Below are 27,275 nucleotides of genomic sequence, written 5' to 3'. Positions count from 1 at the left end.
TCTTTTATTTCCTAGCTTAAATGTGTACAATGTAACTTGAGTCAAGCAGCTGCAAAATTTGCTTACTTTCTTTAAACTACAGACTAAGTGAAATTACTTATTACCCTGGATGCAGATAATTGTATAAGACAGGGATAAGAAAGGTGGCCTTTTGTTCTGGCTTTGTGTGTTTTATATAACAAATACAGAAGGCCCTAAACACACACACACACACACACACACACACACACACACACACACACACACACACACACACACACACACACTTTATTTTATATGTATTATATTTATATTATAGTAAATATATCAGTATTTTACTATTTTATATATATAATAGAAATATATCACTACTTTACTATGACATGCATGGTATCCTTTGGTAGGCAAGTTTCCAACTGCTTTATACTTAGAATTATTCCTGCCAGTATTTTTACTTTACTCACCACTTAAATGTGGATTTAAATTTAGTTTGCTGATGTGAGGGTTGTACACCTGTAAGAACCCTTCGTACTTTTTTTTTCTCCGCTTATGGTGTCAGCCTCGCATAGCTGAAATTTTCCAAGTCCCTGATAAGTGGATGGAAGTACTGCTACAATTCTCTCTAGGAGAAGGTTCCTGCTTTTTATTTCCCTCTCTTTGTCCCCCTAAAAATGTTCCTCCTGTGACAGAAGGATGTATGATTGGGTGGTGCATGGAAGGGGAGCTATACCATTTGCTCTTCTTCCACTCCACTTGCAAGGCTAGTGTATAGCAACACAAAAGAACAGATTTTGTGGGAATTTAATAGGCTTGTTTCTTTCAGGATCCAGGAGTGGTTCTTTGCCAAAAGAAGAGCATTCCTAAATTCAGTGGACTACATATACTGTGTAACCCAGTGGAACTGGGATGGTATTTTTTCCTGATCACAAAAAAATTAAACAAAATCCTTTGAAATACAGTGGTATCAGGGTTAGACCAGAGAAGCTGTCTGGAAGGAAAGCTGCCTTACGGGGTGGCTGGAAATCAACAATATGTTATCCAATTGAAAACTCAAGAGGACATAAAATTAGGTAGTAGTACTAGTTGGAATTTACCTGAAGCATCAGGCTTATTTCCCATCTCTTGTGAAAAGTGCCACGGGATCTTTAACTGCCACAGGTAGTCATGACCCCAGTTTCAAGTCATACCCAAAAGACAGCAGTATCAGTGTCTCCTGCCAGTGTACTGTATTGGTTCAAAACTGATTGGAAGGGAGTAGTGCCATCTATTGACTACACATCTTTCTGCAGCAGTAGGGTTTTCTCTGGTGTCCCATCCAAGTATTGACCAGGCCAGACCTTGCTTAGCTTGAAGCTTGAGAACACAGGCTAATGTTATGCCTGCAGTATAATAGAGTACAGATTCACTTCATATGTGGTATTATCCATATAGCTACAATTTGAGCAAGAGGTCTTATTTACTTCCTACAAAATTTTAAAACTTAGTGTTCTTGTTCACATCTATCTTCACTTCAGTAATTTGATTTTGCTGCATAAAGGTTGAATGTTATGTTTTGGTCTTATTTACCAGATCTTACTATAGCTACTTGTTGCCCAGACTTCAGTTACTTTTAACTATCTTTCGTCCTATTCTGTGGTGGTGTAGATTTCATTTCCAAGTATGTATTATATCAAATTCATCTTTGATTCTAGGACCTCATGTTTTGTGGTCTTCTGGAATTTAGTTACAGTAACATAGGGTGCATAAAAAGCCATTAAACAAAGATCAAGGCTTATATGCTAGTAAACTTGAGATACTTCCAAACATCCCAAACTTCTGAAAGTCACTTATCTTCAGTATGAAAGTTGCTTTTTTGTAGAATAGTAGTATGTATAGGAAATACTACTGTGTTTTTTTTCCTGAAGTAATGTGTGTAGGTTCTGGGTAGATCTTGACTCTGTTTGTTATGTAATAAAAGCCTTGTAAGATTGAGATCTTAAATGTTTTTAGATCAACATGATGCATAAGTTTAGAACTGCATCTGTTTTTAAAGGGATTTATGACTAAAACTGCTTGTTTTTCTACAGAATTGTCTGGTGTTTCTCAGCTTGAAGAAGATCTACGGTCATTATTGATCCTCTTTCTTGGCGTTACCATTTTTGAAGTGAAGTTTACCTAGCTTTCTAGTGTGGGTTTCTTTTCAGTCATCTTTAAATTTTGATCCATAAAGTAGACAAGCTATAGTTCTACAATGTCCAAGTCATTCCAGCAGTCATCTCTAAGTAGGGATTCACAAGGTCATGGGCGTGACCTCTCTGCAGGAATAGGCCTTCTTGCTGCTGCTACCCAGTCTTTAAATATGCCAGCATCTCTTGGAAGGATGAACCAGGGCACTGCACGCCTTGCTAGCTTAATGAATCTTGGAATGAGTTCTTCATTGAATCAACAAGGATCTCATAGTGCACTGTCTTCTGGTAGTACCTCTTCCCATAATTTACAATCTATATTTAACATTGGAAGTAGAGGTCCACTCCCTTTGTCTTCTCAGCACCGTGGAGATGCAGAACAGGCCAGTAACATTTTGGCCAGCTTTGGTCTCTCTGCTAGAGACTTAGATGAACTGAGTCGCTATCCAGAGGACAAGATTACTCCTGAAAACTTGCCTCAAATCCTTCTACAACTTAAAAGGAGGAGAGCTGAAGAAGGTTATGGTAGAGATGGCAGATCATCTACACGGGAGCCACCGTACAGAGTACCTAGGGATGATTGGGAAGAAAAAAGGCATTTTAGAAGAGATAGTTTTGATGATCGTGGTTCTAGTCTCAACCCAGTGGTTGACTATGACCATGGAAGTCGGTCACAAGAATCTGGTTATTATGACAGAATGGATTATGAAGATGACAGATTAAGAGATGGAGAAAGGTGTAGGGATGACTCTTTTTATGGTGAGACCTCGCATAAGTATCATAAATTTGACAGTGAGTATGACAGAATGGGTCGTGGTCCTGGTCCTGAGAGATCTCTTTTTGAGAAAAAGAGAGGTGCTCCTCCAAATAGCAATATTGAAGACTTCCACGGATTCTTACCGAAGGGTTATCCCCATCTGTGCTCTATATGTGATATGCCAGTTCATTCTAATAAGGTGAGTTATGCACCAGATACTTCTATTTTCCTTTACGTTGTAGTATCTATTCTGTTTTTACCTATTTCTTTTAACTATTTCTGTAGTTTAATTACTTTTAAAATGATCTGAAAGTTTGTTTGAGAGTGAAAAAGGCACTTGGTTTATTTACAAGATAATTATTAATGAACATTTTAAACCAGGGCTTTACATTAATATATTCTGTTTGCCCAGATTGCTTAACTTCAGGCCAAACAATTATCATCCACTGGGATATCTTATTTATATTTTGCATCTACATGTTCTCTTAACCACAAACATCTGGCATTTAAGCAGTTTTTGGTGGTTTTTATTTATTTGTTTTTTTTTTATTGTTGTTTGCAGTGTGTATCTACTGTGCTATTCAGGAAGCTAGTTTCAGCTCTCCTCCACATCTGTCTTGATTGCTGATTTATATGTAGTTAAGATGCATTCTTACACAATTCTGCTTTTTTTTCTTGTTCATGGCCAAAGGGAAAGAGTTAATGTAGAGCCCTGGAACTTATTTGCAGGAGTATAATTGACATTTTAGATTAGCTCATTCTTGCCTTTTTAATTTCACTTTAACAATATCTCATACTATGGCTGAAATTTGTCGTCATTTTTCTCCTTTTTCACAACTTTCTTAGACACACTTCAGACTCACTTTTTATTGTCACATGTTGCATCTATCCCTTTAGACCCTCAGAAATATCAGTCTGCTGCTGCAGTATCCTGCTCTGTGTTCCTAGTAGTAGTCTTTACTTGCCTTGCAAGTAGAGTGCATCTTCTGGTATATTCAGTTACGTTCAGATTTCCCTCTTTAATTTGTTCATAATTAGTTCAGTTCTCTGACAAGGTGGCAATTTATTCAAAACAACTTACTTGCTCAGACATTATTATAGCGCCTTCTCACTTTCACCTTTTTCAATTTTATTCATTCTTGCTGATTTTCAATAAACGAGGCAACTGAATTTTAAAATTGCTTATAATGCCCTTTTGGTCACACTTTGTGACTTGCATTTTTCATTTTGAAGGCCTTTTGAAGAACATGATTTAAGTTAAAAATGCATACTATTGCCTTTTATGTGGGATCATAGTTACTGACAGTTTCTTTATCATAACATCTGAAGATAATATATGTATGCTTCTACTATTTTGAAAACATACTTTGAGAAAGCAGTGTTTACTGTAAAGTATTAAATCCAAATAACCAAATAATTAAGAAATTTAAGTTTATACTGTATTATTAACCTGACAATTATAAATATGTGTTAATTACTGTAGTAGCTTCACGTAAATTATGTAATCAGGTTTTTTCTTTTTCTCTTACATTTGAAGTTTTATTTTTGTAACAGTAAGGTAAAAACAAATTAAACACCGAAACCTTAGGTTTATGATTCATCTTATTTTGATCTTAAAGAATCTCAAGAAGTCAACATTTAAAGAAATCTACTAATGATCCAATAACCAAGGTGGTTCTTAGTGCTTTATTTTAAAATCTTTTTCTGCCTAGTTTGTTTTGTTATTAAAATTGGTGTCAAGGATACAAACTTTGAAATATCTTCCTTTCCAAATGTGAAATTGTGTGCCATAAAACATTTGAAAATCAGGGTTTTTTTGGCCGAGACCTGAGTTCTGGGTTTGCTTTCTTATCCAGAAATGATACATTATAAGAACAAAACATTTTCCTGCAAAGATGGTCAGTACCATGACTTCTCCATTTTTTATTATATATGCCTATTGTTCTGAATTGAACACAAAAAACTGACACTGGGTTGTGTGCTTTTTGGCTTGAGGCATCCTTTATTGGACTCAAGGCACTCCTCCAAAACATCTGTGAATTGAGTGGCACCTAGTTTCAAAAACAAATTTATATATTACAGTGCATATCTCCTTGAAGATGGACTAAACAGTGGAAGTGGGGGATTAGTCAAGCAGCATCAAGTTTGAGCCTGCCGTTATCTCCTTATCTCAACATGTGGCTCACCTCATACCTCCGGGCACTGGATCTGGTAGCACCCCTGGGTTCTGTCGCACCCTAGTTGAGAATGACTTGTCTGACATAAATTGATTTCAAATTCTGAGGGAAGTTGCTTCAGAAATGTCACCTGTGTGTGGATGGATATCTCTACCTTTATTAATAAGTTACCAGTATACTTTATTGCAGGGGAAACTAACAATAACATTGAGGTTAGAGGAAGCGAGTGCAATTTTTGTTCAAGTCTCCCTTAAGCCCAAATGGAAAAATTTGAGAACAGAAGCTTTTTAATTTGTTCTTGTAACTTGGTGTATATGAATTTTGACTGCTTAATTATCCTAGTATTGAATTGAAAAGAAATGTAATCCTGATTTTCTGATTAGCTTTCTATCAGTTTTGACACCTGTATCAAAGAATGTGAAGTTGATAAATGTTGCCCTTTTTTTCCTACTTAAAAACAACTCCATGCGGCATGAGCAGCTGAGCCTAACAGCAGAGCATTCAAGAGACTACTAAAATGGATGTCTGAAGCGAGACTCTTAAATTTGACATAGTTTTTTCTAAAGGTCTCAGGGTCTTCAGAGCTAGGTTAACTTAGGATCCTCAGGCACTCATCTTGATTGGTGTCTATGGCAGAGACAGCAGTTTTCGTGTGAAGTTGGACAAAAGATAGCATAGACTAGCACCTTGTGTTTAAGGCAGTGGTTCTCAACTGGGGTGATGCAGGTCCCTTTCTGGGGTGTTGTGGTGCAGGCACTGCTGTTGCAGTGGCCAGATGGGACTGCCCCACTTGCTCTGTGTGCAGCCAGCTTGGGAAATGGCTGCAGCTGCATTAAGATGTGATAAATCTAAAGCAGGCCAGAGTGCCTGGTCCTAGTCCAGGCCTGCACAGGCCTCCTAGAAACAGGCCTATGGGGCAAATGTAACTGTCCCACATATCTCTCTTTCAGGGAGGATACAGGAGGATCAAAAATGGAAGAGATGTGGCAGGAGCGTATATCCCTGCTATGACCACTCTCCAGTCTAGCTGTGTATGAGGTGCACAGGGCAGTTGCACTTGATGATGATGGCCTCATTACCATGGACCCTGGTTTTCTCTGATATAAAGTCACAAATTCTCTGCTAAACGCCCCCCCTCCCCCGCTGGCAAATTCTCTAATAACCCCCCCAAATCTATTATTAAAATTAAAGGCTCTCCACAGTGCCCCCCCGCCCCTGCTTGTACCTCTCATTCCTCCCCACAGCCTTGCTGGAGGGGGACCCCAGGTGCCAGAGCTGTGGACACAGGTCCACAGTCCCCTGCCCTTGCTCCTCCCTGCTGGGGGGGGGGGGAGGGGCACTAGCTCCCTGCCACCACGCATTCCCAGGGGGCAAAAGGGATCTGTGCATGGGGTAGGTGCGGGCTTGGGCTCTTGCCCTGCTTTCCCCTCGGAGCCTCTGCAGCGCAGCAGGCAGGACCTGGCCAGCAGGGGTCATGCAGTGATCTTCTTGCTGCTGTGAGCTCCACAGTGCCCTGGTGATGCACCCCCTGTGCCTGCTGCTGCTTTGAGGGGTACGACCCTGTGCTGCTGCCCTCACTGCAGTCCCATGCACAGGAGGCGCATTGCCAGGGCAGTGCAGAGCTCTCAGTGGCAAGAAGATCCTCGCATGGCCCCGCTGTGCCTTGCTACGCTGGGGAAAGGCGCAGAGTGCCCACCTGGCCAGTGGCACGTGGACCCAGTGGCATGTTACTGATCCGAGCAAGCTCCATGCTTCCTTGTGTGACTTCCACTTCTGGTCCATGTCCTGCTGGGCGGGTGGGCACTCCATGTCTTTACCTAACACCTTCCCACTCCCTCAGCCAGCTTCCTGCAGGAGTGCCCAGCCAGCCACCAGCATGTGGACCTGGAGCAGTGTGCTAGCGGCCCTTCAGGGAACCAGGCACGAAAAGCGGGGTGCTCGCTTGGGATGAGAGCATGCCGTACCCGGTCCATGTGCTGCCAATGGGCCCTCAATGTGGGGCTTCCCCCAACACCTCTCTGCTCCTCAGCCCCCAGCCACACACCTGCACCCTGCCCCTCACCTCCCCTGCTGGCTATTCTCCCAGCCCTGGTAGTCACCCACACCTGCAACCCAGAGCCCCCCATCCCCCCCAGCCCTGCTGGAGCCCCCCAGCCATGACCCACAACTCCCCAGCCCCCTGCAGACCCCAATTACCTTAGGCTCCAGGAATGAACAGTGAGCCTGGGCCAAGCCTTGGGTAACTGAGAGCCTCAGGCCCTGCCCTCTCCCCTTCTCCCTCCTCTGGACAGGGTTGTGGGTTTCCCAGCCTTTTTGCAAGAAGCTCTTGCAGGCTAGAACTCTGCCCCCTGTAGAGCTCTTTGCAAAAAAGGAAAATCCATTTTTTTTTTTCTCTGATAAAGTTGGGAAATCCATGGTTTTCTCTGTTTTTCCACAGGAAACACAGATACCTGCTCATTACTCTGGCTGAGAACCACTGAGGCAGTGGTTCTCATCCAACGTGTGGCTATATTCCCGAATGTTATGGAGGGGTGCCCTGAATCTAAAAAGGTTGAGAAATGTTGCTCTAAAGCAAGTGTTGGCAACCCTCAGCATGTGTGCCAGAGCATGGCTTGTGAGGCCATTTTGCTCGGCATACCACAGCCAGCCTGGTCTTTGGGCAGGTGCTGCCAGGAATGGAGCCTCAGCTGCTTGTGGCAGGTGGCTAGAAAGCTGCAAGCCCTGATGCAGACAGCCCCAGCTCCAGGGCTGGCAGCAGCTACCCAGAGCCTGGGCAGGCTGCAGCCTGCAAACAGCTACATTGTATTTGGGAGCTCCAAGCTGGGCTCCATGGCAGCGGTAGCTGCATGTGCATCTCTGGGTAGGTGACGGGGAAGGGGCCTGGGGCAGTGCAACCCTGGCCTCTCCCCTGCTGGCTGCCTGGGGGCACACATGCTGCTGTAGCTGCTGCTATGGAGCAGGTGCCAATGCTCTTTTTGCAGTCTGTTGGCCACCTGCTACAGCTGCCTAAAGCCCAGGCTGGCTGTGGTGGGCAGCCAGGAGACTACAAACAGTTGTGTTGGGCTCTGGAGCCCTTGGCCTGGGTTCCATGGTGCATCTGGGTGGATGTGTGCCTCTGGGCGGGTGGCGGAGGAGGGGCAAGGGTTGTGCTGCCCCAGGCCCTTCCCCTGCTGTCTGTCTGGAGGCACGTGTACACCTGTTGTCACTACAGAGCCTGGATCTGGTTCTGGAGCCCAGTGTAGCTGCTTGCAGCCTCCCAGCTGCCTTACACAACCATCCCCCACTCTGAGCAATTGTAGCAGGCAATGGGCAGGCTGCAAACAGCTGCATCAGGCTCCAGAACCCCAACACTGGCTACATGCCAGTGGTGACTGCACCTGTGCCTTGGGGCACAGGGCAGGGAAGGGGCTGGGGCAGTCTAACCCCAGCCCCTCCCCTGCTGCTCACCTGGAGGCATATGTTCAGGTGCTGCCAGCAGCAAGGATCTGGGCCCCTTGAGGCTCCCCCTGGTCTGTCCCTGGCATGCCAAGTTGAGTTGTGGGTCAAGTTTGGGGTGTTTTTGGCAATCTGGCCAAAAAAATTGCCAACCCCTGCTCTAAAGTGCTATCCTTACTTTCTGCCTCCATGTAAATAGATAATTTAGTACCTCCAGAAATTCAGAATTGGGGAAATTTGACCTGAAGCAATAAAGAAATATTTTACAGTGTCTTGTTTAATTGATTTTTTTTCCATTGAAAACAGTAAAAGTATTTTAAGGCAAACAAAAAGCAAAGTAGGCAAGAGGTTGTCTTAAGCTGAAATACCTTCATTTGAAGAATTTTATTTATAAAGGAGGAGTTTCAAAATAAAATGAAGGGAATTTGAAATTCATTGAAAGAATTGGATGCCAGACTTATTCCTAAATTCTGAATCAGTTTGTCACCTTTTAACATATATTTATGAAGAATTTCAAATACATGTTTACTTCTAGCAGCACGAGCATCAGAAGCATTGCAGATTAAAAGTATTGTAAACTTCAGATTTTTCCTTTTTTAGTGGAATGCTTGTTTGAATTAAATTTGGTGACATCTGTTAACACCATTTCTTAAGACCTCAGAATTGTCTTCTGTTAAATTTGGGCTTTTTCTATGTAAGTATAAACTGTTTCATATTTAGTGAAATTAACTTTTCTTGTTCCACCTGTTTGTGCATCAAAAGCATTGATATATTTATTAGTTTATAATTGCAGAGCCATCAGGGGAGCTCACATCTTGTGAATGCTGACAGAGTGGTGTTTTCCTCTCCTTTTTTAAACAACCTCTGGCAAAGTGACTGAGGGTTTCATCCTGCACTCAGATATGTGCTCTATATCTTGGAAAAATCATCGGTCTCAGCTTGCTGATAATGGATATTATAAAATACTGCTTTGCTGTAAAGCCAGTGAAGTCACTCTGTGAATGTTTAGAGGCAGCAGTTAGGAATCCGCCTCGTTGCTTTATGCAGGAGAATACTTATAGCATGTTGGTTTGGTTTTGGAAGTTTTTCCTAACCCCCCCTCCCCCCCCCCCCCCAACAAAAACAGTGCTTGAAAAAATCACTTGCCAGGTGACCAGGAAGATACAGACCATCAGAGTGTACAGAATTGAAACTTCCTTTTTTCAAAACCCCCCCAAAAAACAATAGTTGGGAGCTTCCCTCAGCAATTACAATGCTCTGTAGAGGAAAAAGAGAAAGGGGGGAAAGATCCAGAGTCAGAAAGGTCTTGTTTATTTGGCATTTTTTAGCCAGAGACTATTGAAACTTGGGGCCTTTTGAATAGGATCTGGGGAATTATAGCCTTGTAGAAATCCCAATAGCCTCCCCTTCTCACTAGCTAAGTTGTATTGGGCGTCTAATCAAACTATTTAGCCTTTGCCTCCGCATGGGTGTCATCTTTCTGATCTTTTCCTCCATTTTAGTTGGAGCCTCTTCCACATTCTGCTAGATGCCTTTTCTGACTTTAAGATGACATTTTATTTTGCTCGTTAAATTCTATTACTCATAGTTCTATTTTGTACCACTTTCAGCAAGCCCCCCTCACCTTTTTTTTTTTTTTGTGTGTCTTCCTCCAAATATTTATATACTTTTCCTTCCTTGGCATAACTATTATCTGGCATAGATATTTGCTTTCATTCCTTTTTAGTCTTTCTTCATATATCGGTTTCTCTATCCCTTTAATTTTTAGTGTTCTTCTTGGATGTTCTTACTATTCCTCAGCATTTTGGGTTCCCTAGAGCTGAATTCAGTATTTTCATTGTATGCTGGATTTTGGAAAATGGAGGTATAATACAGAGGAAGTCAGGGAAAAATCCTCAAGGCTGTGAGATATATATCTATACATCTATATCTGTGTATATCTATATTGATATAGGTGTGTGTGTGTGTGTGTGTGTATATATATATAGATATATGTACACACATATAGATAGATATATATAGATATAAATTCTAGCAATTTTTTCCTCTTGAGATTTGAATACCTGAGGCCAGGATCAAGCCCTCAGATTCCAGAGGATATTTTTCATCTGACATTTTCTGCCCAGGGTATAAGTTAAGATAGGTTGTATTTCAGTGTCTCTTAAAAGTGCTACAGATAGATTTCATTAGCTGCACCAATTGTTTACATACTTCTCATAGAAGATAAGGTGCACAGTCTAGTACACAATTAGTCTACTGATTTCTATAAAATATTTGATTGTATATTTTCACTAATTTTAACTTTAATTTACTGCAGGAGTGGAGCCATCATATCAATGGAGCAACTCACAGTCGACGCTGTCAGCTTCTGCTTGAAATGTATGGGTTTGAAATACGTTAAATGTTCTTTTGGCATGAAAGCATGTATAGCTAGACATATGAGCTACATACAGAGAACAGGTTGTAGAAGTGTGCATTATAGAGATTAATACATTATCTTTTTATCTCAACGATGTCCTTTAATAAACTCAAAAACAAAACCTTTTTTTGTGGTGGTGGGTGGAAAGGAGAATGCAAATCACAATTCTTTATGATATACATGGTATGTTTCAGACATGTTTTGGATGCAGCTTTCTTCTGTACTCTATAGTCAAACTCATCTGAGGAAATGGAGAGGCAGACTTATTCTCGTTGCTCATCACAATGTCATGTATTGAATTTTGAAGTATGTTATACTTGTGAGAGCTTATTTTTTTATTTTCTAATCAATCTGAAACCATGCTTGTGGCCCTTGTTCAAAATTGTGATGGTCTTATGGCTGCCAGTCCTACTATACAAACACTGTATTCATCTCTTATTTTTCATGTAAAAATGTAAATCAACATATTGTAGATACAGAATCATGATTGCAAAGGGTGGAATTTTATTTTTTAATTTTATTCTTTCTTTTAAGATATCCAGAATGGAATCCTGACAGTGATTCTGGACATGGAATGTGAGTAAGAGTGAGTGGTACAAACATAAGCTGGGGTCAGATTAGAAGTAAATAACGCAACACACTGGTTTGAAATCAGACTTCGTATTTTTAAGCTGTGACAGGTTCAGTAGTATTTGAGGAGTACTTGGAATGATTGATTCATTATCTTAAATTTATTTAGCTTTTTTATTACACAGCATAAGAAACTTGTCTTTTTCTTAAATGGGTTTTTCTTTTTTTAACCATTTGAAAGGGAGAGTTGGTAGAATGGACTCTTTCCTGTGTGAATTGTATAGAAAAAAGAGATGACTTTGGAGAAAGCAAATTAAATTAGTGTTATGAAGTCTCGGTTTAATCTGCAGACCTCAGGTATAATGCAAGAAGAAAATTTATAACAGAAAGAGGTACTGAGTTTTTAACAGTGTAGATTATTACAATTTTAGTTTTTTACAGGTGTTCTAAGTATCATAGGCCTATATGTAAGTTTTATCATAGTAACCTTGTACAGTCAGTTAATCTCTTTTTATGTAACAGATTTTCCTGAAATGTTAAAAGAAATTTGTCCTGCAAGAAAACATCTTTATATTACAGTAAATCACGCTAAATCTGAAACTTATTTATAAAATTCCCCAGCTTTAGGGAACTATTTCTCCTGTAAAATGTTTTAGGTATAAATGGTTAATAATATTTGTAAACCAGTAAGGAATCTAAATCTCAATCTATGAGATGCATACGGTTGAAATGACAGAATATTACTTCTGCAAATATAAATGTGTAAAAGGCTAAGGGAAATATAGAGATCTCATGATCTGGGAGAAAGGTTAATAGGGACTTTGTTGTTGTTGTTTTATTCACTAGGATGTGCATGTTTTTAGAATATCTGTATAAAGATCCTATTTAAAACTCTAGGAAACATATAGATTTCATTATATTAGAGTTGTTAGGTCCAACATCCCCTGCTTTCCAGGATGGTACTTCTCAACCTTTTTAGACACAAGATACCCCTTGGAAAATGCCATTTTTTTAAAGCTTTCATTTGGTTTCTTGACTATGGTAAAATAATAGAGCGATTCTTATTCAAATTACTCAAAATCTTATTGTGCAAATTACACAAAATGACTGACAACAGGTCAGTGTTTTTGACACTGGGTTCCTGTGTGAAATCTCAGAATTGATTTTGTGAGTTATATATAGGTGTTTGCACTCTGCAGCACACCTAAAAGTTGCTCATGGCACCCCAGAGTACTGTGGTGCCCTGATTTGAGAATCGCTGTTGTAGGGAGTAGGCTGACATTTCCTAAAAAAAAAGTTTTTGATCAGGCTTCGAGGTTTTTCTAATCTAACATTATATAACTTTAATATAACTTAAATACCCACTTAATTTTTAGTTATACAATTTAATACTTATTAGTTTACAAATCAGTTAAAGCTATAGCAGGATATTTCAGTTATTATTGTAGTAGTTTTACATCTAACTGATACTGATATTATTGGTGTCATGAGTAAGTTTAATATAGCTCAAGCCAAAGGTTGATCCCCCTAATCAATTTTGCTTCTCTCAAAAAAAAAAAAAAAGAGAGAGAGAGTAAATAAAATAAAAAGTGTGATATCAGTTAGAAGTTTTTAGAATTATCCGTTGCTTCAGTCTGGTGAACAGTGGTCATAATTTTGAGGCCAGGTTAAGGAATTTTCTTTTTAAAGGTTAACACTGTTTTATTTCATACCATTTCTGTGTTTCTAGGGGTGATCCTTTTATGTTGCAGCAGTCTACAAACCCTGCACCAGGAATTTTGGGACCTCCACCACCTCCGTTTCATCTTGGGCCACCAGGTGGGCCAAGAGGTAACCTGAAAAAACAATCTGAATGCAGCCTTCTCAAATAACAGATGTTTTATCTGGAATGTTGAATTCCACTGAGCTGCATATTAGGGATGTAAATGTTTTAAAAACACATATTTTAACCTAGTTATATTTGTTAAACCAGGGGTTGTGAATGGGGGGTATGTGTACCCCTAGGGGTATACTTGGCAAGGGCACAGGGGGTACGCATGGCTCTTATCTGAGGGGAAAGAGGCACTGCTGCTGGTCCCATGTGGCGCACTGCAGTGCCTCCCTGCCTCCCGCCCTAGCTCACTCCTGATTGGCCACTGGGCCACCGCTGTCTCAGCTAATAGCGGATGGCAAGGAGGCGCCCATCTGCAGGTGGGTGTGGGGCAAGGGTAAGGAGGGTTTCGCACACGGCAGCTGCTGCTGCTGCCTCCAAGGAGTGGGGCGGGGGGGTTTGCGGGCTGCATAGGCGATGCCTGGCTGCATGGAGTGAGGTGGGTAGCTCACATATGGCAGCAGCTGCTGCCACCACCACCCACCGCTGCTGCGTGCCACTTTTCCACGGCCGGTCATGTGCAGCTCTGCGGGCTGCTGACGGGGTGGTGTGTGATTGGCCGGGCGCAAGGCCTGTCATCAGCCCACGGAGCTGCACGTGCAACTGGCTGTGGAAAAGTGGTGTGCAGTGCAGGGCAGTGGGTGGTGGGAGGAGGCAAGCCCAGCCAGACAATGCAGCCCAGATAAAGCCCTGTGCTGGGAGGAAGGGAACACCTGTGAATGAGCAGCTGACTGTTTAATTGATAAGTCACTAGACTGCTTGCTGTTTTTTCTCTTAGGCTACTAGTCAGGGATGGGCCACAGGTGGGATCCAGGCTGTCAACTGACTGGATCTGGTCTAGGGATGCCCCTGCAGTGCTCAGCATGGGGCTGAGCTGCATCTGCTCCTACCCTCACGCCTGTGTCCACTGACCCAGGCCCCAACCAGTGCACACAGCTTCTGGCAGGGCTCTTTCTGGTGCTGCTCTGCTCCCCTTGCCTCCAGCAGGAGTTGCTCAGCTGAAGCTTTCCCCACAACTACCCAGAGTGGCGCAGCTGGAGTGGGAGGAGCCACTTGTGGAGGTGAGGAGAGCAGAGCAGCACCTACCTGATTGCTGCAGGTGTTAGCCAGGGTACAGGCTGGCAGGTCTATTCTGCTCCTTTCTTCCAGTGGTGGCCTCTGCCCCTGCTTTGCTGCTCTTAGAGGGGGTGTGGAGGGGGGGGTGCGAGCTTCAGCTGAGCGGTTCCTGCTTTCCATCCACTTTGCCCACCAAATGTGATGAGCAGCCACCTGTAGGTGGGTGGAAGGCAGCTGGGAGTTGGAGCTGGAGCCCCACAGGCTGGGGTAGGAGCTAAAACTCCTTCCTACTCAGAGCAGCACAGCAGGGGCAGGAGCAGGAAGAAGAGCCACAGCTGGTCACAAAGGGAGCAGAACAGCCCCGCTAGCCCGGGTCCTCACCAGCACGTGCAGCTTCCACCGGAGCTGTTCCTGGTGCTGCAGCAGATGGTTGTGCTGCTCTGCTCCCCATGTCTCCAATGGTAGCTCCTCCTGCTGCAGGGCTACGGGCTGGCATGGGAGGAAGGTTTAGCTGGGACACTCTCACTGGATGCAAGGGGAGTAGAGCAGCATCTGACCAGCTAGCTGCAGCCGCATCGGAACAGCCCCGTCAGAAGCTGTGCGCTGGCCGGACCGGCAGGTGTAGGCTGCCCTGGGTGGGGCAGGGCTTGGCCCTATGTGGAGTACTGTGGGGGCAGCCTCGGACTGCAATGCCTGAGTGAGCGCTGCTGCATGTGCCCCCTGCTTCTCCCTCCCCTCATCCTCAGCTGGCTCCCGGGACCTAACACCCAGGCAGCACCCACCCCCAAACATGTGCACACACCTGCGTGGGGAGGGCATGCAGGGGATGGATCACAGGTCCTGGCCCCTATTTGTCACCGCCCTGCAACCTGGTCCCATAATTCTGACTTCGCCCACCTGACCTGTTCCTACACTGCTCCCCTCCTGCCCAAAGTCCCATAGTGGATTTTGGTGAGGTGGGGGGAGATTGCTGCTTTGGCCTGCGACAGCTCTTCAAAACTCCCTATGTGGTCCTCAGCCCCAAATAATCACTCACCCCTTCTGTGGGTACACTCGGGTCTCTCTTTACGCGAGGATTGCGTTCTAAAAAAACCTCTCATAAAGCGAACTCGTCTGTATAAAGCAAATCCATGATTACATGTAATTAATAGGGATACGTACCAGCCTTACTCTACTGCTCCTCCAAATCATGACATTCAGCCATTAATCACACAATACAATAACTGCTCCACAGAGAGGCTGTGAGCTTGCGTTGCAAGCAGTGGCATGCGCAGAGGGTGTAGCGCACTACAGGCTGAAGAGGCACCAGTGGGAGGGAAGCAGGGCGGCAGGGAATGCTGGCTGCTCCTGGATCCTCCCTGCTTCCCTTCCCTGGGTGCCTCTCCATCCGAGCAGGCACAGCCCAGTGCAGCTGGGAGCAGCAGGGCTGCGTGGCGAGGCTACGAACTCCCCACTGCACTGGGTCATGCCTGCTGGGCAGCGGAGGCTTGGGGACAGGGAAAAGTGGGGCTGCGTGCTTCTTCCCCCCCCCGGGCAAACAGTGGCTCACATAGTGAACACCTTCTCTGCGTGGCCCTGCTGTTTCGTGCTTCCCTGTGCCTGTGCATCCACCCCTTCCCCTTTGAAGTATGCGCAGTGGCGGGGAGCCAGCCCTCCCCCCTCCCCCAACAAGCCACTGGAGGCTCCATCCTGCTCCCTGCTGGGGCCCTCCAGCTGGACACTAGGACCCAAGCACCCCCCAGCTGGACAGCAGTCCCAGTCCTGCTCCGCTCTCTCCCTACAGGGGCTTCAATCCCCCTCTTCCCCCCCACTTACCTGCTGGAGCTGCCCTTGAGGCTACTTGGGGCCACGTGCAAGTACTGTACATGCACGTGGCGCCCCCCATCTCACCACCTTCCTTCCGCTTCCTCCCAGCTCCCTGCAGGCTGGAACTCTGCCAGCCTGCAGGGAGCTCATTGCCGGCCAACTTCACGTAAGATCAGATTTTGCACAAAGCGAATTTCTGGTATAAATAAGGTTGTCACATACAAGCGAATTCACACGAAACGAATTTACATAAAGAGGCACCCGAGTGTACTACTTCCCCTCCCCTCCCCTCCCCTCTTTGCTGCTCTTCCCTCTCTCTTGGTTGCCTTCTGATTCCTGCTGGAACACCATGCAGCTTCCCCCCCGCCCCCCCAACACACTTCCTTGCTAGACTGTACCCACCCAAAGCTAACGGATAACTGGTTAGCTTACCAGTTATCATTACAGTTACTGGTAAAACAATCGTCTAACCTTTCACATCCCTACTGCATATGCGCGCGCGCGCACACACACATTATAGGAAATAGATATTAAAAAATGGATGCCAAAATATATGTATTGGCTTTTAAAAAATTTTTTTTACTCTTTAAAAAAAAATTAAAAAATCAAGCTATAATATACCACTTAAATTCTTCAGGTTTTTTAAGATTTCTCTTCCTTTAACAGTAAGTTAAGTTAATAACATCATCATTTATTCCTTTTGTTGCTGCATTTCAGATGGTGTATGGCAACATAGATGGGTAGACGTTGCTTTCAGTGTGTCATGGCAGAACATATCTCTTGAAAGCACTGCAGATGAATGTTTAAAACCGAACCAGTACTTTCAAAATGTAGTAAAAATATTTCTCTTAACATCTGTAGAACACTTTCTAATGAAATCCTAACTACTTCAAAATTCATTTTGAACTTTAAACTGAGGTACTTGAAAGTTTCATTTAGTTTATTCTTAATAAAACTGGGCTTTTTGGTTTAGTGCTGCTGTGGGATCATAGCCTTATCAGCCACAAATGAATCATCAGGCCTCTTACTTGTACACCACAACCCAGAGGATCAGCAGTTGCCTACTAGGATCATAATGCTCAAATTAAGTTTTATTTTTACAATAAAAATGTTTCATATCACTTATGTAGCAGTTCTCTTCACTCATCCAAACTGTTACCACAGTATCTCTAAATAGGACCTTAATATGAGTATAGGATTGCAGCTGTGTGCAAGATCTACATCTAAAGGAGGTCGCTTTCTCAAAGCTTACAGTAAAATTTTTAATGCAGGGTCTCTTTAGATTACTAAATTATTTATTTCTATCTTTTAAACATATTATATTTAAAAAGTGATATGGGTCACTGATATCTACAAAATAAATGACAATAGTAAACTTACTCAAGCTTCTACTTTTTTATTTCTTTAAAGGGTCTGGAAATGGAAACATGCAAGGACCAAGGCACATGCAAAAAGGCAGAGTGGTTAGTATTAAGTTATTTGAATCAGTAGTTCTACAAAATTTTAATATAATCCAATACTAACATTGGATTTTTTGTTTTAGTATGATTTTTATTGAGGAAGTTCAGTTTCTTGGGGAACAATGAGATTTGTATTAATTTGTACTATAATAGCTTATGCAGGCCTCACTGTCTTAGGTTCTTTAAGAGGAAGTGTCTGTGCCAAGATCTATCTGTTACGGGAAACAAAGGCACAGAAAGGTGGTTTGCCTATGATGGATCTCCGTCCAGCTTGACCATTGTAATAGTGTTTCTAGAGAATTTTTAACTTCTGGGTCATTTGAATGTAGTGCGGAGCAGTAATGACAGTTGTCATATAGTGATTTGTTGGCTTTTGGGTCATGGGAGGATAAATGTCATGGGGAGAGGATATAGGATAAAGGATATAGGATGAAGGATAAAGGCACCCAGGATGGCTGGGAGCTTCTAAGGGACACAGTATTGGAACCCTAACAAGAAACTATTCTGACACAATGGAAGCACATGCAGAATGTCAAGAGACCAACATGGCTGTACAAGGAGCTTCTAGACCTCAGATGCAAAAGGAAGGCATACAGACCATGGAAAAAAGGGGCAGGTCATCAAGGAAGCTTAACCAGGACATAATAGCAAGAACCTGCAGGGGCAAAATCAGGAAGGCAAAGATGAAGAATGAGTTGCACCTGGCAAAGGAGGTTAAGGGCAGAAAGAAGAGGTTCTGTAAGTATGTTAGCCAGAAAAGAAGGACCAAAGAAGCTGTGGGTCCTCCGTTAACAAGTCAGAGGAAGCTCTTAACCGAAGATGAAGAGACTGTAGAATTGCTTAACTGCTGCTTTCCCTCAGTCTTCACAAAAAATTAAGCTGCAGTCAGACACCTAACATGGACTGGCAGAGGAGATTTCAGAGCCCTTAGCAGATCTGAAGTTGTGGGAGCTGGGCAAGATATCAGAGGACTGGGGCAGGGGGGATGGGGAAGAAGGAGGACCTGGGAAACTGCAAACTTGAAGTTACTGGAGTATATCCTAAGGAAGGCTGTTTGCAAGCATCTGGAGGAGGAAAGACATTACAAGCAGCCAGTATGGATTTATGAAAAACAAACTGTCAAACAAACTTGATCTCCATCTTTGACAAAGTAACAACTTAGGTGGATGAAGGGAATATTGTGGATGTAGTGTATTTGGACTTCAGCAAGGCTTTTGGCCTTCTCATAAACAAATTGGAGAAATTTGAGCTAAATAAAACTACCACAAGGTGGATAGAAAACTGGTTCAATAGCTGCAAGCAAAGGGTAATTATTAACAGGTCCATGTCAGAATGCCAGATGGTTTCAAGCAGTCTCACAGGAATCTGTCTTGGGCCCAGTGTTGTTCACTATGTTTATTAACAATTTAGATCCTGGCATAGAAAGCTTCTTAAGCAAGTTTGCGAATGACATGAAACTAGAAAGGATTGTGAACATGTTGGAGGATGCAAGTGCAATTCTGGTGGATCTCGACAGATTGGAAAGTAGGGCTAGAGCTAACAGGATGAAGTTCAGTGCAGACATGCAAGGCGTTACATCTTGGGAGAAATGATCAAAAACACAGATATAAAATAGGTGACACCTGGTTGGGTGGCAGTACTATGGATAAGGACTTGGGAGCCTTGGTAGGCCATAGACTCGGTACGAGTCTGCAGTATGATGCAGCTGCACAAAAGGCAAATGCAGTTTTGGGCTGCGCCAATAAATAGGGTCTGCTGTAATCCAGGCTCTGGTAGTGGGGCAAAATGGGCTTTGCAGGGTCACTGTAGCCAATTTCAGGTGTTTCTCAGGGCAGGCTCTTCCAAGCTTCTGACTGAGGGAGCCCACCATGGGGCTGATTTATCATTGAACAGCAGGACACAGGCTGTTCTTCAGCTGTTTTAAGAAAGTAAAGCTCACCACTTATTAAACAACTTTTAAATAAAGCTCACCACTTAGAATTCTTAATGAAACCATGATAAATAAACTAACTTTTATTGAGTGCTAACTTTTATGGAATGCTGACCTTCAGGCAAAAACCACATTAACATTTGAAAGCGAGTGTGGAACAGCTTCTGACACTTCCTGGTGACAGCCTGTCTTTGTGGATTGAGCACATGGCCATAGATGGAGATGGTGCACTGCACATCCATCAAATTCGTGGGAACTGAGGTGCTGTTTTGTCAGTGTTCAGCTCTGAGAAGCACTCCCTGACAGAATCCCAGAATACAGTTGTGTTCATGGGCAGCTGGCACTTTTTGACACTGCTTACATAAGTTGGATATTCCTACTTGTGCTGTTTCTTCTACCCAGGAATGGACTTGAGCACCTGAGTATCAAAGTTCAGCAGAGCCGTTTGGTTTGGAGAAAAAAATTACACTGCCCTAAGGAATGAGGCAGCTGGGTTGCCTTGAATCTTGGTGGATTGGAGGGATCATAGCTGTAATATTCATGTTTCAGGATACTGCCTGAAACCTCCTTTCTCTGCTGGAAAGTTCATTCGATGATACCCTGGCTTCAGCCCGTCTTAATAAGTCCATCACTGTTGTGAGTCTGGCGGATGGAAGGCTGCCAGCCCTCGGACCAAGTAAGGAGCTCCATGAATTTTGTGGCATTTTCTGTCACAAAGCCCCCACCTGCTTTTTAATGTTTCCCTTCTCCAGGAGGTCCCCCTTAGGAGCATGCACTGTGCGCCTGATGTGATGTCCAGCTCTGGCCACAAACTTTTGGTGGTATTGGATGTGTTTGGCATGGTACTGGAGGGCATTGAACCATGAATTCCAGCAGGTGAGCACAGGCTGTGGTGGCTTTCACACTGATTGGCGATGGACTCTCTGTACAGGAGCTTACAGCCAGGACTGTTTGAAGGCTTTCTTCAGGCAGGGCACCAATCTATCTACATCATGGAACTACATGTACCAGATGTCACTTGTCAGTGACAAGGTGTGTGCATTGCAGGTGATGTACAGAGTTAGGCATTGCTCCCTGGAGCACATTGATGAAAGCCTTGCGTGTGGACTTGGCATTGTTAGAAAGGAAGGCTGAGATCTTGTTGAAGTCCAAGCTGTAAATGGAAACAGCTTTCATGAACGCCTGTGCAAATGTTGAAAAATTGACAACCTCTGGCTGTATTTGAAAAATGGGGAGGTCACTGCCTGTCCAGGTCCCATTTTCAAATAAAATATGCAGCATGTGGTTGTCCTGATTGTCAGTGACTTCATCATCCACAATACAAACTGTCGAACTCTGCCAGTGCAGCTTTTGTGGACTGCACATGTGGAGGATATTCTTCCTAGAGCCTGTTAGCTCTTGGAATGCTTCTCCCATTTAGCACACAGTTCTTCAAGTAGTGGCTCAGAATCAGGTGGTCACTATTTACAGCTGTGAATGCCTTGACAAGAGCAAATGTAGCCTCTCTCCTTGAACATCGGGGACATGGTGGTTTGCCACTTGCTCTGTCCTTCAGCCTCTAAAGCAGCCTTTCTCTTCTGATGTACTTTGGACTCTGAATGGCAATTTATACTGGTTTTTGCTCACCAGATCCAGAATTGCATTACATGAGGAGCAGAAGAGCTTGCCACTGGCTGAAGAGTGCCAGCAGGAAACTGCTTCACTCAATCCGTGGCAGAAATTTTCCTTGCTATATGGCATGTCTTCACACTGCTCTTGCTCATCTTTTCAGCTTGCACTCTGCAAAATTCTGAAATCGTAGAAATTTAAGGTTGGAAGGGATATCAGGAGGTCATCTAGTTCAAAACCCTGCTCAAAGCAGGACATGCCTCAATTATATTATCCCAACCAAGGCTTTGTTTAGCTGGCTAGATGTATTATGAGGGGGGTGGGAGTGAGGGGAGGGCCCCCCAAGTTACCTGCCCCCACATCCAGGTGTGGGGTAGGGGCTTCCACCCACATGGCACAGGGTCTTATGAGCTGTGCTTTGTTTTGCTGCTGTGTGGGAGAGGAGGGGAATTTCTCCCTCCCCTTCTTTGCTTAGGGGTGCAGAGCAGATTTTGGGAGACTTGGGTATGTGCTAGGGCTGTAGAGAGCTGTGCCAGGCAGGGGGAAACCCCTGTGGCAGGGGTGCCCTACGTCCCATGGCTAGCTGTGGGGGCAGGTACCCATCATGCCTTTGCCTGCAGCCCCTAGGGCAGGGGGTACCTACCTGTTCTACTGTGGGTAGGGCTCTTAAACTTCTTGTCAAAGTGGAGACTCAAACAGCCTGATTGGCTGAGCCCCAGCAGTGGCTCAGCCTGTAGTAGGCTGCCCCAGAAACATGTAGATCTTCCACATTGTTTCCAGGGCTCTGCTACCTTTTTCTGTGCTTCACGTAAGTTGTTTTTTGTTTTGTTGTAACTTTTTTCCCCCTGCCCTTCCTCTTCCCCCACAGTTTCAGGCCATTTCTGGCCAAAACATAGTTTTCTGGGGCTTTGGGGCAAACGCTTTGTTTGAAGTTGGACGGAACTTTGCACTTTACATGAAATTTGGTTAATTCATACAACTTCTGCCAGAAATTCTGGTGTTGTCTTTTTTTACCCAATCGTTTATGCTGTGGTCATTGGAGGTAAAAGACCTTTGATATCCTTGTTTAAGGGGATAGTGGAATTGAGTTTTGGTTCTTATCTCTCAGGTGACTAAACCAGAGAGCTATATAGGCTAGTATTCTGCATCTTAGGCTCTCTTGACATATTATGTGTATTATACAATTAACTGGTTAATTGTTCAATTAATTTAGACTGGCTACAGGTACAAAGTAACTATCGTGCCATCAAAAGTCTCAGCTGGAAAGTATGTAATTACTTTCTAGCTAGTTTCTTTTCAGTTCTAATTTGCATGTGTAGCAAGGTATGTCCCTGTGGCTGGGAGCTCCATCAGCTGACAAGGCTCCCAGTGGCAGGGGTACACCATGCACTGTCAGTAGCTGGGAGTGTCACAGCTGATGAGACTTTTGAGCTTCAGGATTCAGCTGTTGCAGCAGTGAATGGGGCAGTGCCACAACTGAGTGTCCTGTCAGCAGTGGGAACTCCCAGACAATTTTGTCGTATTTCAGTGAGGATGAGAATCTCCGTTTTGTATGATCATAAATTGACGATGGATTATGGCTCCCAAAGGATCATTTAGTAGTTGAAGCAAGATCTCTCTTGGTAGGAATCTTTGGGGGGCTGTGTGACTTCTATAATTATCCATCCAACATTGTTTACCACTTGAGGGAAGAACCTTTTACCAATATCCTATTGTTTTACCTAATTATAAGTCAAATTAGGGGGCTTGAATCCCTTTGAAGCTCTTTGTCCCATCGAGTTTGTTGGCATGCTATTTTATTTCATGCTAGTGTAACCCTCCATAATTACTACTTTTTTCGCTTAACAGGAAACCAGCAGGGTTGTACACATCATGGATTTCCAGAGGGGGAAAAACTTGAGGTATCAGTTGCTGCAGCTTGTTGAACCTTTTGGAATAATTACAAATCACTTGATTCTCAACAAAATCAATGAGGTAAGGTTTTAAGTCATAGATTTCATAGTTGTTTAGGGTCGGAAGGTACCTTAGTAGAGCATCGAGTCTGACCCTCTGCCCTGGGCAGGAAAGAGCACTGGGGTCAGGTGACCCCAGCTAGGTGCTTGTCCATTTTTCTCTTAAAGACCTCCAAGGTAAGGGAGAGCTCTGTCTCCCTTGGAAGCCCATTCCAGATTCTGGTAACCCTTACAATAAAGAAGTTCTTCCTGATGTCCGATCTAAATCTGCTCTCTGTCAGTTTGTGGCCGTTGTTTCTAGTAACTCCAAGGGGTGCCCTGGTAAACATACCATCTCCTATTCCTTGCTTTCTCCCCCCCCCTCCCCCGATGAATTTGTTGGCAGCCACTAGATCCCATCTCAGCCTTCTCTTCTGGAGGCTGAAGAGCTCCAGGTCCCTCAATCTCTCCTTGTAGGTCCTTATTTGTAGGAGGGCTAACCATCCGAGTAGCCCTCCTCTGGACCTCTCAAGGTTTTCCACATCCCTCTTGAAGTGCAGTGCCCAAAACTGTGAACGCAGTACTCCAGCTGTGGCTGTACCAATGCTGCATAGAGGGGAAGTATCACCTCCTTGCACCTGTTTGTGATGCACCTGCTAATGCATGATAGAGTACAGTTAGCTTTACTGATCACTTTGTCACATTAACGACTCATGTTCATCTTGGAGTCGCTTATGACTCCGAGATCCCTTTCTGCTGCTGTGCTGCTTAGGAAGTCATCTCCCTATCTGTGTGTGTGCTGGTGATTCTTTTTCCCTAGGTGCAGTACTTTGCACTTATCTTTGTTAAACTGCATCCTATTCTGTTCTGCTCACTTTTCCAACCTGTACAAATGCACCTGATTCCATTCCCTGCCCACTAGTGTGTTTACTTTGCTCCATAATTTGGTGTCATCCGTGAACAGAATGCTCTCCATGCCCTCATCCGGGTCACTGATGAGGATATTGAATACTACTGGTCCAAGGATTGAACTTTGGGAGATCCCACTACCCACATCTTTCCAAGCTGATGTCGACCCATCCACCACCACTCTCTGGGTGCATCCCTTAAGCCAATTCACCACCCACCTGATAGTTTAATCATCTGCCTCACAGCCGTTTAGTTTATTTATGAGAATGGGATGAGACACCATATCGAAGGCCTTTTTAAAATCCAAGTAAAAGACATCAACCTCAACTCCTGCATCTAAGCATTTTGTGACCTGGTTGTAAAAAGAAACCAAATTAGTCAAGCAGGATCTACCTGCTATGAACCTGTTCTGGTTGCCCTTCAGCATTATTTTACCTGCTGGACTCCCACAAATGTAATCGTTAATCGTTTTTTCAAAGGTTTTCCCAAGGATAGAGGTGAGTTTTACTTGGGGGGTGGGCAAAATACAGCCTGTGGGCCGTATGCGGCCCGCGAGGCCATTCTATCCAGCCTGCGGGGCCTCTAAAAAATTTAGAAAATTAATATTCATCTGCCCTTGGTTCCTGTCAAAAAATAGTCATCTGCCCTTGGTTTCTTTCTCCACATCTGCGCTCAGCATCGGCGTCTTCCCTGCTGGCGAGCAGGGCATCAGCACTGTGCTTTGCCCCCTGCCTGTACTGCGGGGCTGGGGGGCACTGGGAGTGAGCAGGTGCAGGAGCCAGCGGGGGTATGGGGCCAGTGCCAATGGGTCCCAGAGCAGGGTGATAGGAGCGCGGGGTCCCAGCCAGCAGGGGCTCTGTGGAGCTGGGCCAGCTCCCCCCTCTCCCTACTGGTGCAGCCCAGCCTGGCTCCACAGACCCTTGCCAGTCTGTGCCTTGCTTTGGGCCCCACCAGTACTGGCCCTGGGACATTGGTCCCAAGATGGTGACCAGGGGGCGAGGCACCTGTCAAGGGGCGGGGCTACCCAAGTGGCCCTCGACAGCTTGCCAAAACTGAGTAAGCAGCCCTCTGCCCAAAATAATTTCCTGCCTCTGCCCTAACTGGCCTATAGTTACCTGGATCCTTCTTCCTCCCCTTCTTGGAAGTCTTTCGATGGTACTAATTTTTGGCATTTTTTAGCTGCTGTCTGAATTTTTATATCTGAGCAGTATGATTTACTTCGTTTTATAAGAAATGTTGTTTTCCTCATCTTTGTTTTATAAGAAATATTGTCGCTCTCTGCCCCCAACCTTCAGGCAGAACAGTGAAGATAGCATTTTACAAATGCTGCAATAGTATAGCTTCAGTTTCTAAAATGAATTTTAGAAGCAACTTTTTAACTAATGAAATGCAAAATACTATTCTAATGCATTAAATTATGAATTTAAACTAACTAAATTACATGCATTTAGGTATGACACTGACTTGTTTTTCACATATGTGCATTCTACAGTAAAAGCTGCATTTTCCAGCACTTCAATAACAGGCATGCTCTGTTAACCAGCATGCTGGTTGATGCCGATCAATGTGGCAAAAGCGAAACTGGAAGTGGGACTTCTGGTTTTGCCAAGTCCCACTTCGGGCCACAGCCTGGGGTAAAGCAGCCTGCACAGAGCCCCCCTCCCTGTCTCCCAGCACACTGACACCAGGAGAGGGGCAGGATGGGCGGTGTGGTTAATCTGTGATATGGATGCAGTGGGAGAGGCGTCTTTGCCCAACCAGGCAGAAACGCCTCTCGGATAACCGACATATTTGGTTATCCGGCACCCCCCATTCCCCATAGGTGCCGGATAACGGATCTTTTGCTGTATTTAGTTTACACGCAATAATGCTTAGGTTTATTTCTAGCTCTACAGGCTGGGATAATATTACTGCAGAAGACTTAATTCTTGCATTTCCTGAGTTCATTTTTAAAGGTGTATATTGTTTTGCAGTAGTAAGCATCTAACAAAGTAGGCTGGCACCTAGGAACCTTTATGTCTCTTGAGTTGTTCTTCAGGGTGCCGCCCTGCCCTATGTTCTACCTGACTTCAGACTAACAGGACTAACCTACCGTGTCATTTTGCAGAAGATTCAAACAATAGCCTGAGCTCTTACATAAAATAATTCCCTTTTGGAAGAATAATGCTGAAATGTAAAAAATAAGTTAACACTGTACTATTTCAGGCATTCATTGAAATGTCCACCACTGAAGATGCCCAGGCTGCAGTAGAATATTATTCGACAACACCAGCTCTTGTATTTGGCAAACCAGTAAGAGTCCACCTGTCCCAGAAATACAAAAGAATAAAGGTAAATAGTTTGTGTTTTAAAACAACCTTGTATTTAATTGGTGTAATGTTCAATTTTATTAAATTGTTGTAATGATTTTGCTTTTGCCTTAATTTGATTTTACCTACTCTTTTAAATGTAAATATAGTATTTACTCTAATGTAAGGTGACCCTGAATAAAAGATGACCCCCTCTTCCCCCCATAATTAGATTCTATATATGGAACATTCGTAATTTTTTTGTAACTTTCCAGGTATAGAATCGAATTACTGTAAGTTTTCCTTGAATTTGTTCCCCTCTTACTGCTTTAGCAGGGAAAACAAATCGGGGGGGGGTGTAGACTGCTTACAGAGTACCCATTTCTGTAGGCCTACTAGTGCCTACACGGGGGGTAGGCAACATTTTTTGGCCGGAGTGCCGAAAACACAATGTCTACCTTGGAAGGTGCCAGAGTGCCGGCATGCCGGAGCCTGGAGTAGCTGTTTGCAGCTTCCTGGCTGCAGCAGGCCCATGGAGCCCAGTCTGCTTGCAGCAGGGCTTGCAGCCTTCCAGCTGGCTGCTGGTAGCAGCTGCTTAGAGCCCGGGCTGGCGGTGGTGTGCCGAGCAAAATGGCCTTGCGTGCCATGCTCGGCACACGTGCTGGGGGTTGCTGCCCCGTGGCCTACACCCTTTGGTGTCTCCCTTATTCACTAGTTTCGCCTGCCACATCTTGATGTCAAATTAGTAGGGGAAGCTGCACAGGGGGGCCTGTGTCATTTGAGGTGCGCGGTTGGACCCCAGCTTTGTCTCAATTTTGCTCTTGCTGAGCCCTCTATCTTGGGACATGCTGTTCAGGGCCACAAGTTTCTGGCTCGGCTCTGGTCACACCCCATGATCTCAGATTCCAGAACCTG

At 44.2% G+C, this 27,275-nt stretch overlaps 1 protein-coding gene across 3 annotated transcripts in view; it reads left to right on the top strand.

The window, feature by feature from the left end:
• Positions 1-27,275, top strand: part of MATR3 (matrin 3) — a 52,213-nt gene that overhangs the window by 7,720 nt on the left and 17,218 nt on the right. Inside the window, exons 2-8 of one of the 3 annotated variants that reach the window (XM_006268880.3) lie at positions 2,046-3,100; positions 10,831-10,892; positions 11,467-11,508; positions 13,232-13,320; positions 17,645-17,697; positions 23,081-23,206; positions 26,278-26,403. In XM_006268880.3, the coding sequence (XP_006268942.1) occupies positions 2,210-3,100; positions 10,831-10,892; positions 11,467-11,508; positions 13,232-13,320; positions 17,645-17,697; positions 23,081-23,206; positions 26,278-26,403 (1,389 nt within the window). In that variant the 5' untranslated portion in view covers positions 2,046-2,209. Of the gene's footprint in view, positions 1-2,045; positions 3,101-10,830; positions 10,893-11,466; positions 11,509-13,231; positions 13,333-17,644; positions 17,698-23,080; positions 23,207-26,277; positions 26,404-27,275 lie in introns of all 3 variants that reach the window. The other 2 variants (XM_006268879.4, XM_006268881.4) reach the window with 2 other exon arrangements.

This window comes from Alligator mississippiensis, chromosome 9 (assembly GCF_030867095.1).
Source record: "Alligator mississippiensis isolate rAllMis1 chromosome 9, rAllMis1, whole genome shotgun sequence".
NCBI classification, from domain to species: domain Eukaryota; kingdom Metazoa; phylum Chordata; order Crocodylia; family Alligatoridae; genus Alligator; species Alligator mississippiensis.
The sequence above is the reverse complement of the archived record's forward strand: the minus strand, read 5'-3'. Positions and strand labels throughout refer to the sequence as shown.